The 17,052-nt window shown below is 39.3% G+C and overlaps 3 protein-coding genes across 4 annotated transcripts in view; 1 reads left to right on the plus strand and 2 right to left on the minus strand.

Annotated features, from left to right (window-relative positions):
- Positions 1-2,336, minus strand: part of LOC117821516 (cyclin-dependent kinase 17-like) — a 48,656-nt gene extending 46,320 nt beyond the window's left edge. Inside the window, exon 1 of one of the 2 annotated variants that reach the window (XM_034695867.1) lies at positions 2,012-2,336. In XM_034695867.1, coding sequence (XP_034551758.1) covers positions 2,012-2,049 — 38 coding nt within the window. In that variant the 5' untranslated portion in view covers positions 2,050-2,336. The remainder of the gene's footprint in view (positions 1-2,011) is intronic. The other variant, XM_034695863.1, reaches the window with a different exon arrangement.
- On the plus strand, positions 1,644-16,026 carry LOC117821518 (transmembrane prolyl 4-hydroxylase-like). Its single transcript, XM_034695869.1, has 9 exons — positions 1,644-2,357; positions 3,931-4,012; positions 9,202-9,398; positions 9,566-9,656; positions 11,856-12,018; positions 12,124-12,309; positions 12,640-12,730; positions 12,920-13,043; positions 14,936-16,026. Exons 1-9 carry the CDS (start codon positions 1,989-1,991, stop codon positions 15,148-15,150), a joined length of 1,518 nt encoding a protein of 505 aa, XP_034551760.1. The 5' UTR covers positions 1,644-1,988; the 3' UTR covers positions 15,151-16,026.
- Positions 4,067-6,130, minus strand: LOC117821519 (secreted frizzled-related protein 5). Its single transcript, XM_034695871.1, has 4 exons — positions 5,527-6,130; positions 5,004-5,182; positions 4,837-4,923; positions 4,067-4,742 (listed from the first exon to the last, which is right to left on the minus strand). Exons 1-4 carry the CDS (start codon positions 6,093-6,095, stop codon positions 4,423-4,425), a joined length of 1,155 nt encoding a protein of 384 aa, XP_034551762.1. The 5' UTR covers positions 6,096-6,130; the 3' UTR covers positions 4,067-4,422.
- Positions 16,027-17,052: the final 1,026 nt, after the last annotated feature.

The following is a 17,052-nucleotide window of genomic DNA, read 5'->3' on the forward strand; positions in this document are numbered from 1 at the left end:
TTTCCTTAAGTAAGCAGGGTTACACTATAAAAATAGTAATGTAAAGTTAGTTTTGTATGCACTTGCGCAATGATGATGCATGGTCAGTTTTCAAGGTTGATTCTGTTACCAAAAAAGGTTGAATCTTATTATAGACCAAAAAAAAATAATCACAGTTTTAAACATACATTTTAAGTTTTTAGTTTATAAATCAATTGCATAACATTTTTAAGGGTTTTAAGAGGACCTTTCTGATGAATAAAAATGCTGATTATGTTGTTAGGGACTCTGTATTTTTAATTCTGGTTTAAACTGAGCAGACATTCGTGTAACAGGAAGAGTTTAATTAAACACTTGGTTAAAATGTAAAGACTGAAGGTCCAGTTTCTCTGAACCTTGGCCCATTCTAGACACTAACAATCTGTTCATTAACCAGTATTGTCTCTACTTACACTAGAGTCAATTGTAGTTAAGTCTACTTTGCGAATTTGCAATACTTAACTTAAGCAGAATACTTCACCAAGGGTTATATTTGATCTGGCAGTGCAACTTTGAAACCAGTGGGTCATGATAAAAGTGAACTGACAACATTGCTACAATTATGGGTGGATTAAATGGTTATACCCTTATTTTAGAGTTAGTTAGATGTTCAATCAGAATCTAATTTGAGTTTGTTTTAATTGTATTGCATATAATCTAGCCTTTACAGAATGATTAGAATATAACTCGAAATACTGTACATCTGTGAGGTGGTAAGGTCCAGGACAGTAGGCGGCGATATACACCGAAATGTTGGTTTGTAACCAATTAAGATGTAGAGGAAGACAAATACTAAGACGAGTAGGAAGAAGAGGATGCAGAAGAAGAACTTTTTTTCTGTCAATTTTTCATATGTTTACTGTATGTTTGGGTGTCTTCCTCAGCAGATGTAGAGTAGAAGTTAGAGAAACACTGACGTGAAGAAACTGTGGGGTAGTACAATTTTGCATTCACATTTTTATAATGTCCTAATTTTTATTCTAGTTGTATGCATATGTTTTATATATATATTTATTCCTATTTATTATTTTTTCTGTATTGTTAAAATGTTCTTGTGTGGAAAATTTTACAGTAAAGTTGTTTTGCATGGAAGTTATCTGTAGCCTGCGTAGTTTTTATAGTGCCACAAAGTTTTTAGGTGAGGGACAATTCAAAATAGTGATCTCACTGTCGAAGCATGGGGATATAGCACCATCTCATGGAATGTTTACAATACCAAATGAAATTATAATCAATATTTCAGAATAATTCCCACCAATAGAGTATAATTATTGGTGGGATGTGTGAGTTTGAATTATTCTGATCCAAATCTTATCTTATAACTGCTACCAGTGATTCTTTCCTTGATAAAAGCGAGTTAACCCTGGTTGACTTCTAAAAAATAAATAAATATAATTGAGCCAAAGAGTCAGTCTTTTGAACAGCTCTCTGAAAGGAACCTCAAGATCCGGTTCCCTTCAAAGAGCCACAAATCCCATCTATAATTTGCACTTCAGGCCCATCGTAATAATGTGTATGTTCAGAATGTAACCCTTGAAATAATAGCTCTGACATTTGGTCCTCCAGTACAGTAGGTGGTGGTATATACCAAACTGTTGGTTTGCGAGCGCCAATAATATCAAAGAAGAAGAAGCAGCCGTCTGCTCCTGTTGTTAGGTAGGTTGTCAGGGATAACGCATCACCAAGTTAGCATACACGGGATTTAGGGCATTCAATGATGACATATTTATATCTTAAAGATAACGACAGTGGAAATACCTGCTCTTTCGCACGGAGCTGCTCCGATAGTAGAAGCAGCAAACATCACAGTGTATTTTTTTATCCAAACAGACAGAGGTTTGTTTTCGTGTTCTCCCCATAGCTAGCTAACTGTTGGCTAAGCTTGCTAACATCACACAGCCAGCTGACGCCTTCAGGAGGACTTCAAGTGAAAAACAGTAGAGATTTAAACCTCCATCAAACATTTGAAAATGGAAAACGAAGAGGAAAGTACCCTGGAGCAGGAAGAACTTGAAGACAGCGATAAACCATTATCACAACGTTACCCTCGTCCCTTTCGTCCTGGTCGAATGCAAATCCAGAGAAGTAATGTTTGTTCTCGGGCGTACTTCGTGGTGGTCATGGTTTTCTTCCATGTATACATTCTGAATGTTATCGGCCTTTTACTGTATGTGCACTACAATAACGGCCCCGGAGAGCTTGCCAGTGGAGTAGGGGACACCTCAGCACCTGTCAGCCAGAGTGGGACTCCTTTGCCCAATCCTGACCCTGTCTCCAGAGAGCTACACGAGGAAGACCACAGTCATGGGTTCAGTCTACCTCGCATTGAAGGGATACGGGTAAGCAGCACACGGTGACAGTTTCTACCACATTCTACCCAGAACCTCATAATCACAGCAGGAACGGGAAGACTTGCTTGGATGAATGATGTTGCTCCCTTGCCCAAATGTGATTTCATTACTGCAGAAAGCTTAAAATATTATTATAAATATAGATTCATAGTTAGAGCAGCTGAAACTGTGTCATTGCAATCCATAGGACAGCTCCAACTCATTCAGAACACAGCAGCTAGAATCCTGACACATACAAGTAGGGTTGGGGAATTTTCAAAGTTGGAAACTTTCCATGGGAATTAACAGGAATGTATGGGAATAAACAGGAATAGACCAGGAATTTACTAAATTGAAGGTTGGCTCTCAATAGGGAACTTACATATAGTTGGGGAAAATATATTTTAGCACAATCCTGACTAAAACAACCAGATTTCATTTCAAGTTCAGTTGAATATCTATGCTTTTCCTCAATCACATGCACACAGCACACTGCTTACTGCAGGCTTGAGAAGCTTGAGGGAAAATGTTTTTTTATTTGCATGTTGAATGGGACTTTTTTTTGGAGGGAGAGGGGCTCTTTTCATTTAACATTTTGAATGGAACTTTGTTTTTGATTTAACTCAGCATTCGTGTTTTTGTTCTTCAATGAAAGAATTGATTGTTCAATAAAATATTTAACACTTGATAAAGTTTACTACTTACAAATACATCTGTTTAATTTTATTATTTTGGATGGATGTCTGCTTACAACAAAACAAATATTTATGCTTGGATATGATACCTTTCCATTAAATTACCCTCAATTCCCAGTTAATTTCTGTAATTCCCATGGAAAGTTTCCAATTTGCAATATTTCCAAAATTCCCCAGCTGAACATCCCATGGAAATTTACTGGAAAATTTCCAAAATTCCAAATTTCCAAAAAAACATCATATCAACCCGGTTCTTAAAACACTTCATTGGAGCTGGAAAAAGAAAAAAGAGAAATATTTTTCACATTACACTGTTCATGAGAAAAATGAATAAAAACTAAGTTACAAAAAAAAAAAAAAACACTTCATTGGCTCCCCGTTCAATATAATCACTTTCAAAATCACATTACTAGTCCATAAAACATTCAATGGTTCAGCTCCCCTGTACATCTCTGACTTGCTCATAACCCGACCCAGACCCTTAGGTCAGCAGGTGGAAGACGTTTAAGTGTACCCAGAGTACACTCGAAGTCTGGTGAAGGGGGCCTTCAGCTACTGGGGTCCTTCTGTCTGGAACAAGCATAGACTGTAAGGGAACAAACTGCCTGCTGACCTAAGGTCCATCAATACTGCCTCCACTTTAAAAAAAGACTCAAAACATATTTATTTTCTAACATATATGAATGATTTAATGAGAGTTGTGACTGGCTGCATGTGTTTGTTTGCTGTTTGCTGTGTTTAATGTATGTTGGGTGTATATATTGTTTTGTTTAAAAAAAAAAAAAGCACATTGAGCTTATTTGTGATGAAATGTGCTTTATAAATAAAATTGCTATTGCTATTGCATTGATTCCTTCTAAAATGAGTGATGGTATTGTTTTCTGCAGGTGGGTCATGTTCAGCAGGTGTCCATCTTGCCGGACAGAATGCATGAGATGAAGACAATCAGCCTAAAACCTCTATTATTTGGTAAGTGTACTGCATTCTTTGGGTATGTGCTGCTATTCATAAACAAAATTGCAATTCGTTGTTTGAAGAAAACATTTAATTTTTCTCAAAGCCATACAAATATAAACCAGAGATATTAACTTAAAATTCACAGATATTTACATTTTCTATTAAATGTCCTTTTATTTCTTTGACATCCTCTGCTCGGGAAATCTGTGTTGGTACTTTGAGGACCTTTCTGATCGGCTGACTACTTTCGTCCCTTCTATAATCACAGAGGTTTAGACATGATTTAACTAGACCAAGCATAACTTAAAGTAAGAGGTATTTGGGCAGCTTCTAAATACAATGTCTATCCTTCCCCTATAAGCAGCTGTTCTGAAAAAACAAAAGAATCTTAATTCTATTGAATTTGTTAACTTAGCACAATCCTAACTCCTGCATCGGTGATGTTTCCATTTGCGTGCCGCCACCATCAGGTTCTTGTCTCGTCTCTGCCAGGCGTAAACTTTGTTCACGACCAAGTGCTCCCCCTGCACCATTCCCGTTACAAGGAAAGTCCCGCCTCGTGCGTTGTGCCTTGTCATGTTTCGTACGCAGGTAGCATCCCTTTCCAGCCACAGCTCAATGCGGGAGCGTATCTGCCCCACTAACAGGGGTCCGTGCTTCAGAACATCCAGTTTGGCTGCCAGCGAGAACTGAGACAGGCTCACTGGACTGTATTTCAGCCGTGTGAGACGCAGTTTCAGAACTTGGGGAAAAAAAACAGAAACCATGTTTGACATTAGCTTTTCAAGGAGCTGGACCAGACACGAGAGAAAGGATGGCAGAATGTAAATGCTCACCAAAGTCACTCCTACAGAAGGTCTCCAGTGTGTCTTTTGTAGAGGAGGCTTCCTCCAGCTCGCAATCCCGACAGCTTGCCTGAGGCACTGAAAGAGTCAAACCAGTAATCAGATTGTTTGTTAAATAAAGTAAACTGCAGCTTATGTGTACACGCTCAGATTTTTACCTCTACGGCGGCTGCCTGTGTGCGCAGTGCTGTTAGTGACTGAGGAGATACACATGAGGTGGTCTGCAGGATACTGGTCACAACGCAGAATTTCTGGCCAGGGGTAGCCGTAACAGCTCATGATTGGTGCACAGCTGTCTCGTACGGATTCACACAAACTCCTACAGGGGGATATAAACCTGCAAGCATTAAGTAGAAGAAATGATTTAAATCAACAGTTAAGTACTGCTTTACAGGACTGGATTTCTTGTTTGTTTGCTTTTAAACTGAGAGATGCTAATGTGACAGAATTGAGGTTGTAGTGCTTTGATTGGTAGGTTTCTGTGTAAAATCAGGGCCTTTCCTCAGAAACTTGCATCAATTTGCATTCAGAGGCATTAACCCTTAAGGACTTTGGTCCTAAGTCATTTGATTATAGGCTGACATATTTCCTTTGCTGATGACATTGTTGATGTAAAAGCTTCCTTTTTACAAAAATTGACAAAATATGTTAAAAGATAAGAGTTTTAATATCTTAACTTACCTATCAAGGCAAATGGGTGCAAAGAGAGAGCAGAGAAAGATGCGGGCATCAGGGTGGCACTCTCTTGCAAGTAGCGGCAACCAGCTGGCACTCTGCTGTACAGCCTCGGCGTGAGACTCGTGGCCCAGCAAGTTGGGCATCCTCATGGTGTCATAACCGATGTTTTGGCACAAGGCCATTCCGGATGGGATAGGGACGCAACGAGAGGAACTGCGAGGCTCCCACAGTCCGCCTTCCCCTACAGAAAGCACGGACCTCAAGCTTGCAGCAGTACCCTGGGCCCCCCATGCCTCTTCATCCTCTCCTGCTGCAGCTCTCGGCCTGGAAACACGAGTATCTCCTAATCCAGTTTCAGTGTAGCCTTCAGTACTCCCCCGATTCCCGCCCTTGTCCTTTACCCCAGGTCTCACCCTACCCTCAGCCCTTGCTCGTCCTTCTTGCCCTGCTCTTACTCTGCCAGGACCAAGTGCTAATGTGCTGCCAGGCCCAGCAAGCAGAAGGAGGAAGAGTAGAGAGGCGGAATGGGAGGACTTTCTGAGGATAAAATGAGGGCAGAACACTACAGTCATCCTGAAAGAGTTCTAATCCTGAAGTTTGTCTCTGAGTGAATGAAGACCCCTGGTTGAGAGGATGGCAGATTAGGTGTATTTATAGTGGGCGGTGATTCCATTTGCATAGGAAGGGGTAAGGGGAGGTGTAGAGGACAGAAGAGAGAAGGGTTGGGGCTTACATTTAAGTGTTGTGAATGCAAATTCATTTACCTTCATGAGCAGATTTAAGTATATTTGACAGAGCTCAAGGTTTACAAATTAAATGATTGGTCATTTGGATGCTTTTGGCTTTCTGCCATCTCAATCCACACAGCTTGAATTGAACAGACTGGCCCCCGTGCAGTGAAACTCCTCCACCCTTTCCCATTCCAAATTTTCTTACACACCCACACCTAACAACCCCGTCCTGCACTGACCCCTTTTTTATTTACTCTTCTGTTTTGCACAACAGAGAAAATATGGATGTTCCAATGAGTACTGACGACTGGCGTAATATTATTACTTGTTATTTAAGAGCAAAGTAAAGGCCACAGTGTGAGGTTATTGCAGAGCTCCAAACCCTCAAAAGAAGAGGACATGCATCCGCAATTATTTTCTGAAATAAGTTGCTCAAAATTCATTTCATCCTCTCAAATAGGAAAATGTTCTTTTTTCCACATCCTAAATCAAAGGAAACTGCTTTTTTTTTTTTTTTTGGTGTCAACCAAACAAAACAAAACAAGATATTTCATGTCATCATTTAGGACCCCGGGATATTTTGATTGACATTTTTCAGCAGTTTTTTTTTTCTTCTTATGTTTTATCAACCACATGATTCATTCATTAACTATGAAAATAATGAAGAGATGTGTTAATATAGAAAGTCATCATATTTTCCGACTCTACTAGGGTTTGGTTGTGGGTCTGTGTGTATGAACTTGTGCTTAGGTCAAAAACAAATTGGTGTGGTCCTGCTGTGTCGCCATGGCCTGATTCCTGTTCAGACAAGCAGGTCACTTCCTTTCCGGGGGGGAGACAGCGTTGGGAGGGAGAGGAGGAAGGCTCAGTCCCCTTTTATTCATATCAGTTATCCAGATTAATGAGGCTTGACTGGACAATAGGAATTAACCAAGTGGGTACAGTGTCAAAGACACGGGTGACAAACAAGGTCCCTACTGTACAGGCAGCCAACCTGCCGGAAGCTTTTTATTAAGAGGGGAAATGACTGACAGACATAGATGGGTTACTGAAGAGAGCAGGAGGGAACAACAACAACAAACAATGTGCCCTCAAACTTAGGCCAGATTCAGTAAAAAAAAACATTTTCTTAATCCAGCAAAATGACTGAAATAAAACTAACTGGGGTAACTCAACTAAAAAGGAGAGAATAAATAAATAAAACATAATTTAAACTGTATTCTACTAGTTATTATTATTAATATTCAACTCCCAGAAGCCACCACTTTTCTCTTTCCTCTGGGGGGAGTCCAATGTTGTCATTAATTAAAGCTGCCCCTGGGACAGGCTATACCACAAACAGATCACTGGGGAGTCACAGGCAGTAATAGCTTGTGCTCACTCTCTAAAGTCTATGTATACTGTCTCCAAAGGGTTCTGTGCTTAACCGTCTTGTTATGTTTGTTTCTCTGGAACAGCAATAATGTTCCTGGGTCAATTTGACCCGGGCATATTCAATTATCCAAAAGTGTCAGAACCCCAAAAAGCTCCCAATACACATTTTTTTAAATCAAATCAAATTTTTAACCCCATTACTAACGATTTAAATCAAGATTTAGTCCATTGGTGTTCTTTAATTCTCAGATCATGGCTCAATGAGGATAACTCACTCGTTTTTCATTAAAAATTAATGTTAAAACTTTTTTCTAAATGTACATTTGAAAGCCCTATATATAAATACAATAGTTTTACATGATACAGATTTTTGTTTATTTTATTTTACATTTTGAATATTTTTTTTTTCTGAAGCTATGTTGACAAGTTAACACAACACCTCTTCTGTCATTTAGCTGGTTTGGAAGGCACATATTATGTAAAATAGACTTTAAAAAGGGTCAATTTGACCCGCAACATAACAGGAGGGTTAAATATGCAAGATCGAAAAGTATAATAAGTCGCACCAAATTAACTGTTGTCTATGGTTAACGGTGATACACTACAAACGTATTCAGGTATTCATATATGCTATCTTTTCCCATAGTCTGGGCCATTAAAGCATCTGCATGGTCCTCGTTTTATGAATAAAACAAGACTTGATCACTAGGCTGCATTTTTCTAATACATATTCTAATCCTACTACTATTACCATACATTGATCAAGGTGTCTCAAACTTTCACTTGCACACTGAAAGGCTTTGTTTGGCAGTTTAATCTGTCAGATCAAGCTAGCACTATCATTAGAGATCTTCTAATCCACTTAAGTAAACAACTCTCACATTCTCAGGTGTGCAGTGAAGTTGTGATTGTTCTAAGTGTGAGGTTGGAATCATAAGAAGACATTTTAAAATGAATTTCAGCTGCTGGCATGGATCCAAGTTACAAAGTTGGTGGTGTGAATCCACCATTGAACTGACAAAGTTTCAGTTATATGCTTTTTTTATCAACCTTTGGCTTCACTGTTAACGTATCAATCTCTAATCTGCATGTGAATCATTATGCCGTGCTGTTAATCTTGAAACAAACTAAGGAGATCAACACTCTGAATGGCTTTGATCAGTGTTGCATTGTATCCACACCTTTCTGTTTGATGGATTGTTTATCCTTAATCCTCACTGTTCTCTTTGTTAGGCAAAGGGATTTCTGCTGTAATGATGATCTGGTTGTTTCATTTCTTTAATTGCTAATCTTGCCACAAAGTTCACAAAGTTGATACTTAATTTGAAGTTTAAAAATCAGCGACTTAAATGAGATGACTTGAATTCTTTTCTATTTCTACCCTGGATACTGAAGACTCCATAGACTATACTTTTAATGGTAGAAACATTTTTCAAACTTTAAATGTTTTCTGTAGCAGGCATGTTTTCAAACTAGGTTCCTTTAAAAGAATTGTCAGTATGTAACCCTAGATGTTCTCAGTAGTGATGTTTTCCAACATTCCCCTCTGTTGTCTTTTCCATGTTCCTGTCAGAGATCCCAGGCTTCCTGTCAGAGGAGGAGTGCCGTGTGGTGGTGCAGCTGGCTCAGCTCAAGGGTCTGATGGAGAGCCAGTCAACAACACCCAACCAGGGACAAGAGGAGTCAAACCAGCCATTGCTTTCTCTCAGCACAGAGGAGGTCTTCAGCCTGTTGGACCTAAACCAGGACGGGCTGCTGCAGAAGCAGGAGGTGACCAGATAGAAATGCTGTACTTTTTATCTATGCCTCAGAGCTGTTGGAGAAAAACATTAACTTACAGACAACTCCACTTTAAGCATTACAACAATGAGATGAACTATAAGAACATGTTTCACATTTTGATGAAATAACACAAAAGGTTCGGGTTTTTCCTGCAGATTTTGAGTCACTCGCGCTCACGAGATGGAACTTGGTTGAACCCGGACATGTTAAGGCAGATACTCACTGGTCTGGAAGCCTGCCCAACAGGTTAGTCTCCCAGTGCTTTGTGTTTTTTCTCAAAAGTGTGTCGGTACATTCATGACTGTTCTTTCTTTCTTTCTTTTCTTTTTTTTTTACCATATATAGAACACAGCATGACAACAGTGAATGTGACCCAAATGACAGGTTCAGAATTATAAATTAGTTGTAATTTGAAACCTTTTTTTTTTGTCACTTGAGGGCATTTCAAGGATGGACATCTTTTTTTCAAACACTGGTCCCACAGACCAAGATAACCTTGTCAAATTCAGCAGCAAGAATAATAAATCTGCTGGACTTAATACCGTCTTTTGTGTGTGTTAGTGGATGTGCAGTGGTCATGTACTTGTCAGAGTAATTGGCTGACAGGTGGCTGCGATTGTGTGCGAGTCTTTGTTAGTGGCTGGGCCGGAAGAGGAGTGACACCGTTTTGACCTGATGCCATTGTGCCAGGCGTTGTACACATCCCAGTCCGGATGTGCTTCATCCTATCTCATTAAAACTGATTATTCTCTAACCCCTTTTTCTCATTTTCCCCCAGATCCCATGTATCCCCCCCAAATTATCTCCTCCACTCTCTTTCGTCAACCAACCACCCCCTCCCACCTTGTCTATGCAATGCCAGGGCTATTGTTACTCTAGGGGTGTGGTATCTCAGGGGAACTGATGAAGAGCAGATATTTATGAAGTTGAGAGTGAGGGATTAAAGTTCTCCATCCCTATGATGGATTTCTGTCAATTTCATAACTTTTGTGATATCTGTGAAGAGTATTATTTGAAGGAGAAACTTGGAACAAGTTCAGAAAACCATGGCGTACCGTACCAGCTCTTTGTCAGAGCTGTGTCTGCCTCAGCAAGAAAGTACAAGTTGGAGCAAAGGATCTCCAAACTGCCAAGGTGGCTAGCAGCTTGCTGGTTAAACACACCTGCACTTTGCATGTTTTCATCCATGTTGGCTGCAACGACATATCCGACCAAATTTAGAGATTTTAAAACAGGATTTTAAGGAGCTTCTTCATGTGCTGGAAATTGGTGGCAAGCTTTTTTAATATGTGGACCTATTCCTCCACTCAGCTGAGCGGTCGGTCATTTTAGCCAGGTTCTCAGTCTTCACTTTTGGCTCCAGAGTGTCTGTACAGCACACAGCACAGGTTTTATTGAAAATGTTAACCTCCCTGTAGTGCCCATTTGTCATAAAAAACTCATCAATCAAAGGGTCACTGATACACCATGGGGATGTGATGTACGCAGGCATGAGAATTCCAATGTCCAGGCAAGAGTTCAGCTGTTTCCAATGGTTTATTTTGATGGCAAGCAAGCAATCAAAAGGAACAAAGAAAATCATGGCTCCTGCTGCCTCTCATGCACTGGTAAAACAAAAACATAGACCCACCCAGGTGCATGCTGGCCTTCTGCCACCTACCTACCTAAATAACCTCAGGTTCCCACAGTTCCTAATTACCAAACAAACAAAAACAAACAAAATAAATACTAAATATACAAAAAATCTAAATGTACTAAACAAATGACTAGCAAAAAATATATCCCCAAAATCTAACTTAAATTACCTATAAAAAGAAAGGTTTGGATAAATCTAACAACTAATACTACTTATTAATTCTAAAATAATTGAACAACTAAATACAAAAAATAAACAATTAGCTCCAACACTCCCCTGGAATCATCCATCGTCTTATTACCAGAATGATATCATCTTAGCAGCCTTTGTGCACGGATTTTGAAGAACTTCTTTCACACAGTTGAAAGTGCTCCGCAAGTCTTACTACCCACATGTTCCAAAAGTCCAGTTCCATAGACTTGATTTGCCCTTTATCCCACACTAATATCTGCTATCAGAGTCATAGTAAACAATAGGCTAAAGTCCAATAACAAAATGTATCCAACTGAATAAAAATGATCTCCAGCTTTATCAGATGCAAGAAAATAAGTGATGGTCAGTGATGTATCAAAATTCAATGATATGATATAATTAATGTCCAAAAATAGGACGCTCTGCATAATAATAAACTTTTTATCGATGTGACTGTATGACTGTTTTAATCATCTCCAGGTTCACTTCAGGTTCTTCATGTATATCTAAAGTTGCTAAGTTATGTATTTGCTTTATATCCTTTACTCTAACTTCAAGCAACACAAAAAAAGAAAAATTGTATCTAAAGAATTATATTTTTGTGCATTTTTTTGCAGGGGTGCTGACCTTGGAAGAATTCAGGCGTGTTTATGAGACGTCAAAACACCCAGGACAACAGCAAAGAAGGAAGCTATGGAGTCAATTCAAACAAAGAAACAAATATACGTGGCTTTACCAAGGCCAAGGGTCCCACCATGTGTTGCGCACACTCAGAAACAGGTGAGTAGACTAACACACACACTTTGTTATTCTAATATAGTTGTAGCCCATACACCTGTGATTTTTAATTCACTGGTCTGTCACTCTCTGGTGTTTCTTGCTCAGAGTAACCAGTCTGACACGTCTGCCCTCTGCATTGGTTGAGCTGAGTGAGCCACTACAGGTGTTTCACTATGAGCACGGAGACTTCAGTAATGCCCACCATGATAGCAGCCCTACTCACTCAGAGACAACCTGTGCACACACACGAATGGCTGGAAACATATCTGCTCTCACAGAGGTCTCTTGCAGGTTTGTAGGATTTTTAATTTTTTTTAATTAAGATTACTGTTGGGTACTTTGGGATCTGTTTACTAGCTAGCTTATAAAACTTGCAGTCATCTTAATTATTACCACTGTACCACTAAGATCAAACATGTGTATCACAAATTGTACAGTTTGTAGTTTGCTTAGTTTATGTACTTGGTCTTGGGTGTAATGCTATATTAAGAAAAGCAATGATTTTTAAAATTGTCGTTTCAAGTTGCGTTAAGTTATTACATTAGTATCGCTGATGCATTTGGGTGTAAGAATCCCTGTTTGTTTCACAGTTGTTTGTATTGTCCCCTGTTTGTGTCTCAGGTACCTTACCATGTTATTCTACCTCAGCTCTGTTGAGGAGGGTGGTGAGACCACCTTCCCTGTGGCAGATAACCGTACATATGAAGAGCAAGTGAGTGCCCTGCCTTTACAACACTCAGCCAGAAAACAAGCTATCTGCCACTGTCAAATGATGATTACTGTATGTGACCTGCTGATAACATGCTGACAGACACATGACAAGGAATCTGACACCTAAGTAAACACAGTGTGAAAAATAAATGGTTAGACATGAGGTGTTTACTATTTTTGCATGTCCTAGGCTCTGGTCCAGGACGGTGTCGATTTGACCGACACCCAGGAGACCTGCGGCAGAGGGAACCTGAGAATAAAACCTTCCGCTGGGACAGCCCTCCTCTGGTACAACCATCTCTCTGATGGCAGAGGTGAGATCAGAAGGCTTTAACTATATATCCTGTACACATTAATGTCAAGCCCGTAGCTTACACTACCGTTCAAAAGTTTGGGGTCACTTAGAAATGTCCTTATTTTTGAAAGAAAAGCACGTTTTTTTTCAATGAAGATAACATTCAATTAATTAGAAATACACTCTATACATTGTTAATGCAGTAAATGACTATTCTAGCTGCAAACGTCTGGTTTTTAATGGAATATCTACATAGGTGTATAGAGGCTCATTTCCAGAAACCATCACTCCAGTGTTCTAATGGTACATTGTGTTTGCTAATCGCGTTAGAAAGCTAATGGATGATTAGAAACATCTTGAAAACCGTTGTGCAGTTACGTTAGCACAGCTGAAAATGGTTTTGCTGGTTAGAGAAGCTGTAAAACTGGCCTTTCTTTGAGTTAGTTGAGTATCTGGAGCATCACATTTGTGGGTTCGATTGTACTCTCAAAATGGCCTGAAAAAGAGAACTTTCATATGAAACTCCACAGTCTATTCTTGTTCTTAGAAATGAAGGATATTCCATGCGAGAAATTTCCAAGAAACTGAACATTTCCTACAACGGTGTGAACTACTCCCTTCAGAGAACAGCACAAACAGGCTCTAACCAGAGTAGAAAGAGAAGTGGGAGGCCCCGGTGCACAACTGAGCAAGAAGACAAGTACAGTAGAGTCTCTAGTTTGAGAAATAGATGCCTCACAGGTTCTGAACTGGCAGCTTCATTAAATGGTACCCGCAAAACGCCAGTGTCAACGTCTACAGTGAAGAGGCGACTCCGGGATGCTGGCCTTCTAGGCAGAGTGGCAAAGAAAAAAGTCATATCTGAGACTGGCCAATAAAAGGAAAAGATTAATATGTGCAAAAGAACACAGACATTGGACAGAGGAAGATTAGAAAAAAGTACGGACGGACGAATCAAAGTTTCAGGTGTTTGGATCACACAGAAGAACATTAGTGAGATGCAGAACAAGTGAAAAGATGCTGGAAGAGTGTCTGACGCAATCTGTAAAGCATGGTAGAGGTAATGTGATGGTCTGGGGCTGCTTTGGTGCAGGTAAAGTGGGAGATTTGTAAAAGATAAAAGGGATTTTGAATAATGAGGCTATCACTCAATTTTGCAACGCCATGCCATACCCTGTGGACAGCGCTTGATTGGAGCCAATTTCCTCCTACAACAGGACAATGACCCAAAGCACACTTCAAAATTATGCAAGAACTATTTAGGGAAGAAGCAGACAGCTGGTATTCTGTCTGTAATGGAGTGGACAGTGCAGTCACCAGATCTCAACCCTATTGAGCTGTTGTGAGAGCAGCTTGACCGTATGGTACGCAAGAAGTGCCCATCAAGCCAATCCAACTTGTGGGAGGTGCTTCAGGAAGCGTGGGGTGAAATTTCTTTAGATTCCCTCAACAAATTAACAGCTAGAATGCCAAAGGTCTGCAATGCTGTAATTGCTGCAAAGGGAGCATTCTTTGAAGAAAGCAAAGTTTGAAGGACAAAATTATTATTTCAACTAAAAATCATTATTTCTAACATTTTCAATGTCTTGACTATATTTTCTATTCATTTTGTAACTCATTTAATAAATAAAGTGTGAGTTTTCATGGAAAACACAAAATTGTCTGGGTGACCCCAAACTTTTGAACGGTAGTGTATATTTCTTCTATTCTTGGCAGTTGTGTTGACCAGACCTCATATCACTTGCTTTAGTCTTGGCATGCAAGTGTACATTTTAAACCCACTTCTCTCAGTGGACATTTGAGTTGTTCTCTATTTTGTTCCCAAAATGTGTCTTTTGTTCAGATCATTCTTGTTAGCCCTACACTCATTCCTCTTTCTTTCTGTTAATCGTCTCCCTATTCCTTACCCAGGTTGGATGGGTGAGCTAGATGAGTATTCCCTTCATGGGGACTGCCCTTTGAAACGTGGGGTGAAGTGGGTGGCCAGCAGCTGGGTAAATGTGGACCCAGACAGCCAGCAGCAGGCCCGTTACCAGAGACTAGTTGCAGAAAGATATCAAGCTAAACCAGGCATGGAGGAGCATTACCAATATCTCCCACACAGCAACCTCCACCAGGATCTATAGCCTGGCTTTTTTTTTAATGACAAGTCCAGGTGACCATCGTTTGAAGACCTTGTCAGTCTTTGATTTATGAAGTCATTTAGGTCTGACATACTTTTTCCCCATGTCAGATGCTGTAGTTGATTTCAGATTTGCACAATAATACCTCCAGATACCTTCTTCTTTCAGGAAATCTGTCCTGCATTATGTCATGTATTCCATACCAATGCTTTAAACCTAAATCATAAGTCCGTCTCTTAAGGAATGTTTGAGTAATAGTATTAATTGCTTTGAGCAGTTGCTTTTGTTGTCCCTCAATTAATTTGAGACATAAATATCAAATGCATGTCATACAGCTGAACATAATGGATTAGGATCTCCATGTAATTGGGTTCTAAAGACATACCTCTTATTTATTATAACTACTACATTAACGGCATATACAGGTATCATTGCAAGTTTAAAAGGTGCAGTCACATATCAGAGATAAGCCTGCTTACCTTCCTCCTTCTATTTTGGTTTATTAAGCATCTACCCATTGTGCAGTACTGTCTCACTGTTTTGTACTTGGTATAGATCAAAATGTTTTGTTACAAGCCATATCCATTAATGAATGTAAATGTTTCTGTCTTTTTTTCTTTCCAGAGTTTAATGTGAATTATTATTTATCAACGGGTTGCCCTTCTGCTGCCACTGCAGTTCTGTTCTTGACTGGATAAAATTATTGCTTGTCTCAGTGGCAGTGGGAGGTTGGTCTTTCAGATTTATTTAATTATTTAAAAGTATTTATTTGACTTTTCACAACTATTTATTGAGATGCATATTTATTACAGCTTGATGTTGCACTGAATCGTTGGCTGTATTTTCTCTAAGTTATTAAATATATAAAGATATGTTTTATTTTAAGTGTTTTGTGATCATTCATAATAGCCTCTTAATATAGAAAATACCCACTAGATGTCGCCCAACGACAGAAAGGCAATTTAGCTATGTAAGATTAACATAACCTATAATTGACTACATCTCCAGCAACCTCTCTGCATTGGTTTATTTGAGTCCAGCTGAAACGTGTGCAAACAATAACAATATATACGCTATACTTATGTGAATAAAAAGATCATATCATGATGAGCTGTTATGTTCAGGATTAATTTAATCCACAATACATGCAACTTAATTCCCTTCCAGCTTTCTGTTATTAGGGTAAGACATCCGGTTATGGTTATGAGGATGATGAAAAATGGGGGTCTATAGTTCCTGTAGGACCAATTTCGCAAGGTGAGGGCCCAACATTGAGTGGGTCAGCTACAGAAAAACCCTATCACATTCATATCATAAACAGAATACTTCTGAAAGTAAGTCTTTAGCCAGTAAATGTGAAGATTATTATTCATATACTTGGGAAATATACCAACTGGGCTAAAAAGGCAGGACAGGTGTTCATTACAAATACTATTAGCTGGTAGTAAGAAAGCCATAACCAGGCAATGGCTGAATAAAGAATCCACAACAATCAATGAATGGAAAGAAATTATTCAAGAAATGTATTGTATGGAACAACTGGCTTTCTCACTAAGACATGCAACGAAAAAAGGTGAAAATGCCTTGTTTGTGCCTTCTGTGGACAACCTTGAACTAACAGAACCTTAAGGATTTTAAAGAAATTCTTAGACACTTAAGAACTGGACATGCATGCTGTTGAATAACACAGCTAGCTACCCCCCTATTTGTTTGTTTGTTTATTTGTTTGTTTTTCTCCTCTCTGTCCCTCATATTTTACCTCACTCATGATGATGACCCTGTCTGTCTTATGTTCTCAGTATAGCTTGTTGGTGGTGGGCGTATCAATTCTGTGGTATCGATATATCGATATTTACACGCAACTCATTTGAGTATCGATTACTCTAATAAAACATCGATACTAAT

Source organism: Notolabrus celidotus, chromosome 11, assembly GCF_009762535.1.
Source record: "Notolabrus celidotus isolate fNotCel1 chromosome 11, fNotCel1.pri, whole genome shotgun sequence".
Lineage (NCBI taxonomy): Eukaryota > Metazoa > Chordata > Actinopteri > Labriformes > Labridae > Notolabrus > Notolabrus celidotus.

Excerpts from the sequence above, each read along its gene's own strand:
- LOC117821519 (XM_034695871.1), bottom strand. The coding sequence starts at position 6,095 with ATGACTGTAGTGTTCTGCCCTCATTTTATCCTCAGAAAGTCCTCCCAT. Across the intron at positions 4,924-5,003 it reads CACAGGCAGCCGCCGTAGAG|TGCCTCAGGCAAGCTGTCGG; the intron begins GTAAAAATCTGA and ends TGACTCTTTCAG. Across the intron at positions 4,743-4,836 it reads CTTCTGTAGGAGTGACTTTG|TTCTGAAACTGCGTCTCACA; the intron begins GTGAGCATTTAC and ends TTTTTCCCCAAG.
- LOC117821518 (XM_034695869.1), top strand. The coding sequence starts at position 1,989 with ATGGAAAACGAAGAGGAAAGTACCCTGGAGCAGGAAGAACTTGAAGAC. Across the intron at positions 12,731-12,919 it reads ACCGTACATATGAAGAGCAA|GCTCTGGTCCAGGACGGTGT; the intron begins GTGAGTGCCCTG and ends TGCATGTCCTAG. Across the intron at positions 13,044-14,935 it reads CCATCTCTCTGATGGCAGAG|GTTGGATGGGTGAGCTAGAT; the intron begins GTGAGATCAGAA and ends TTCCTTACCCAG.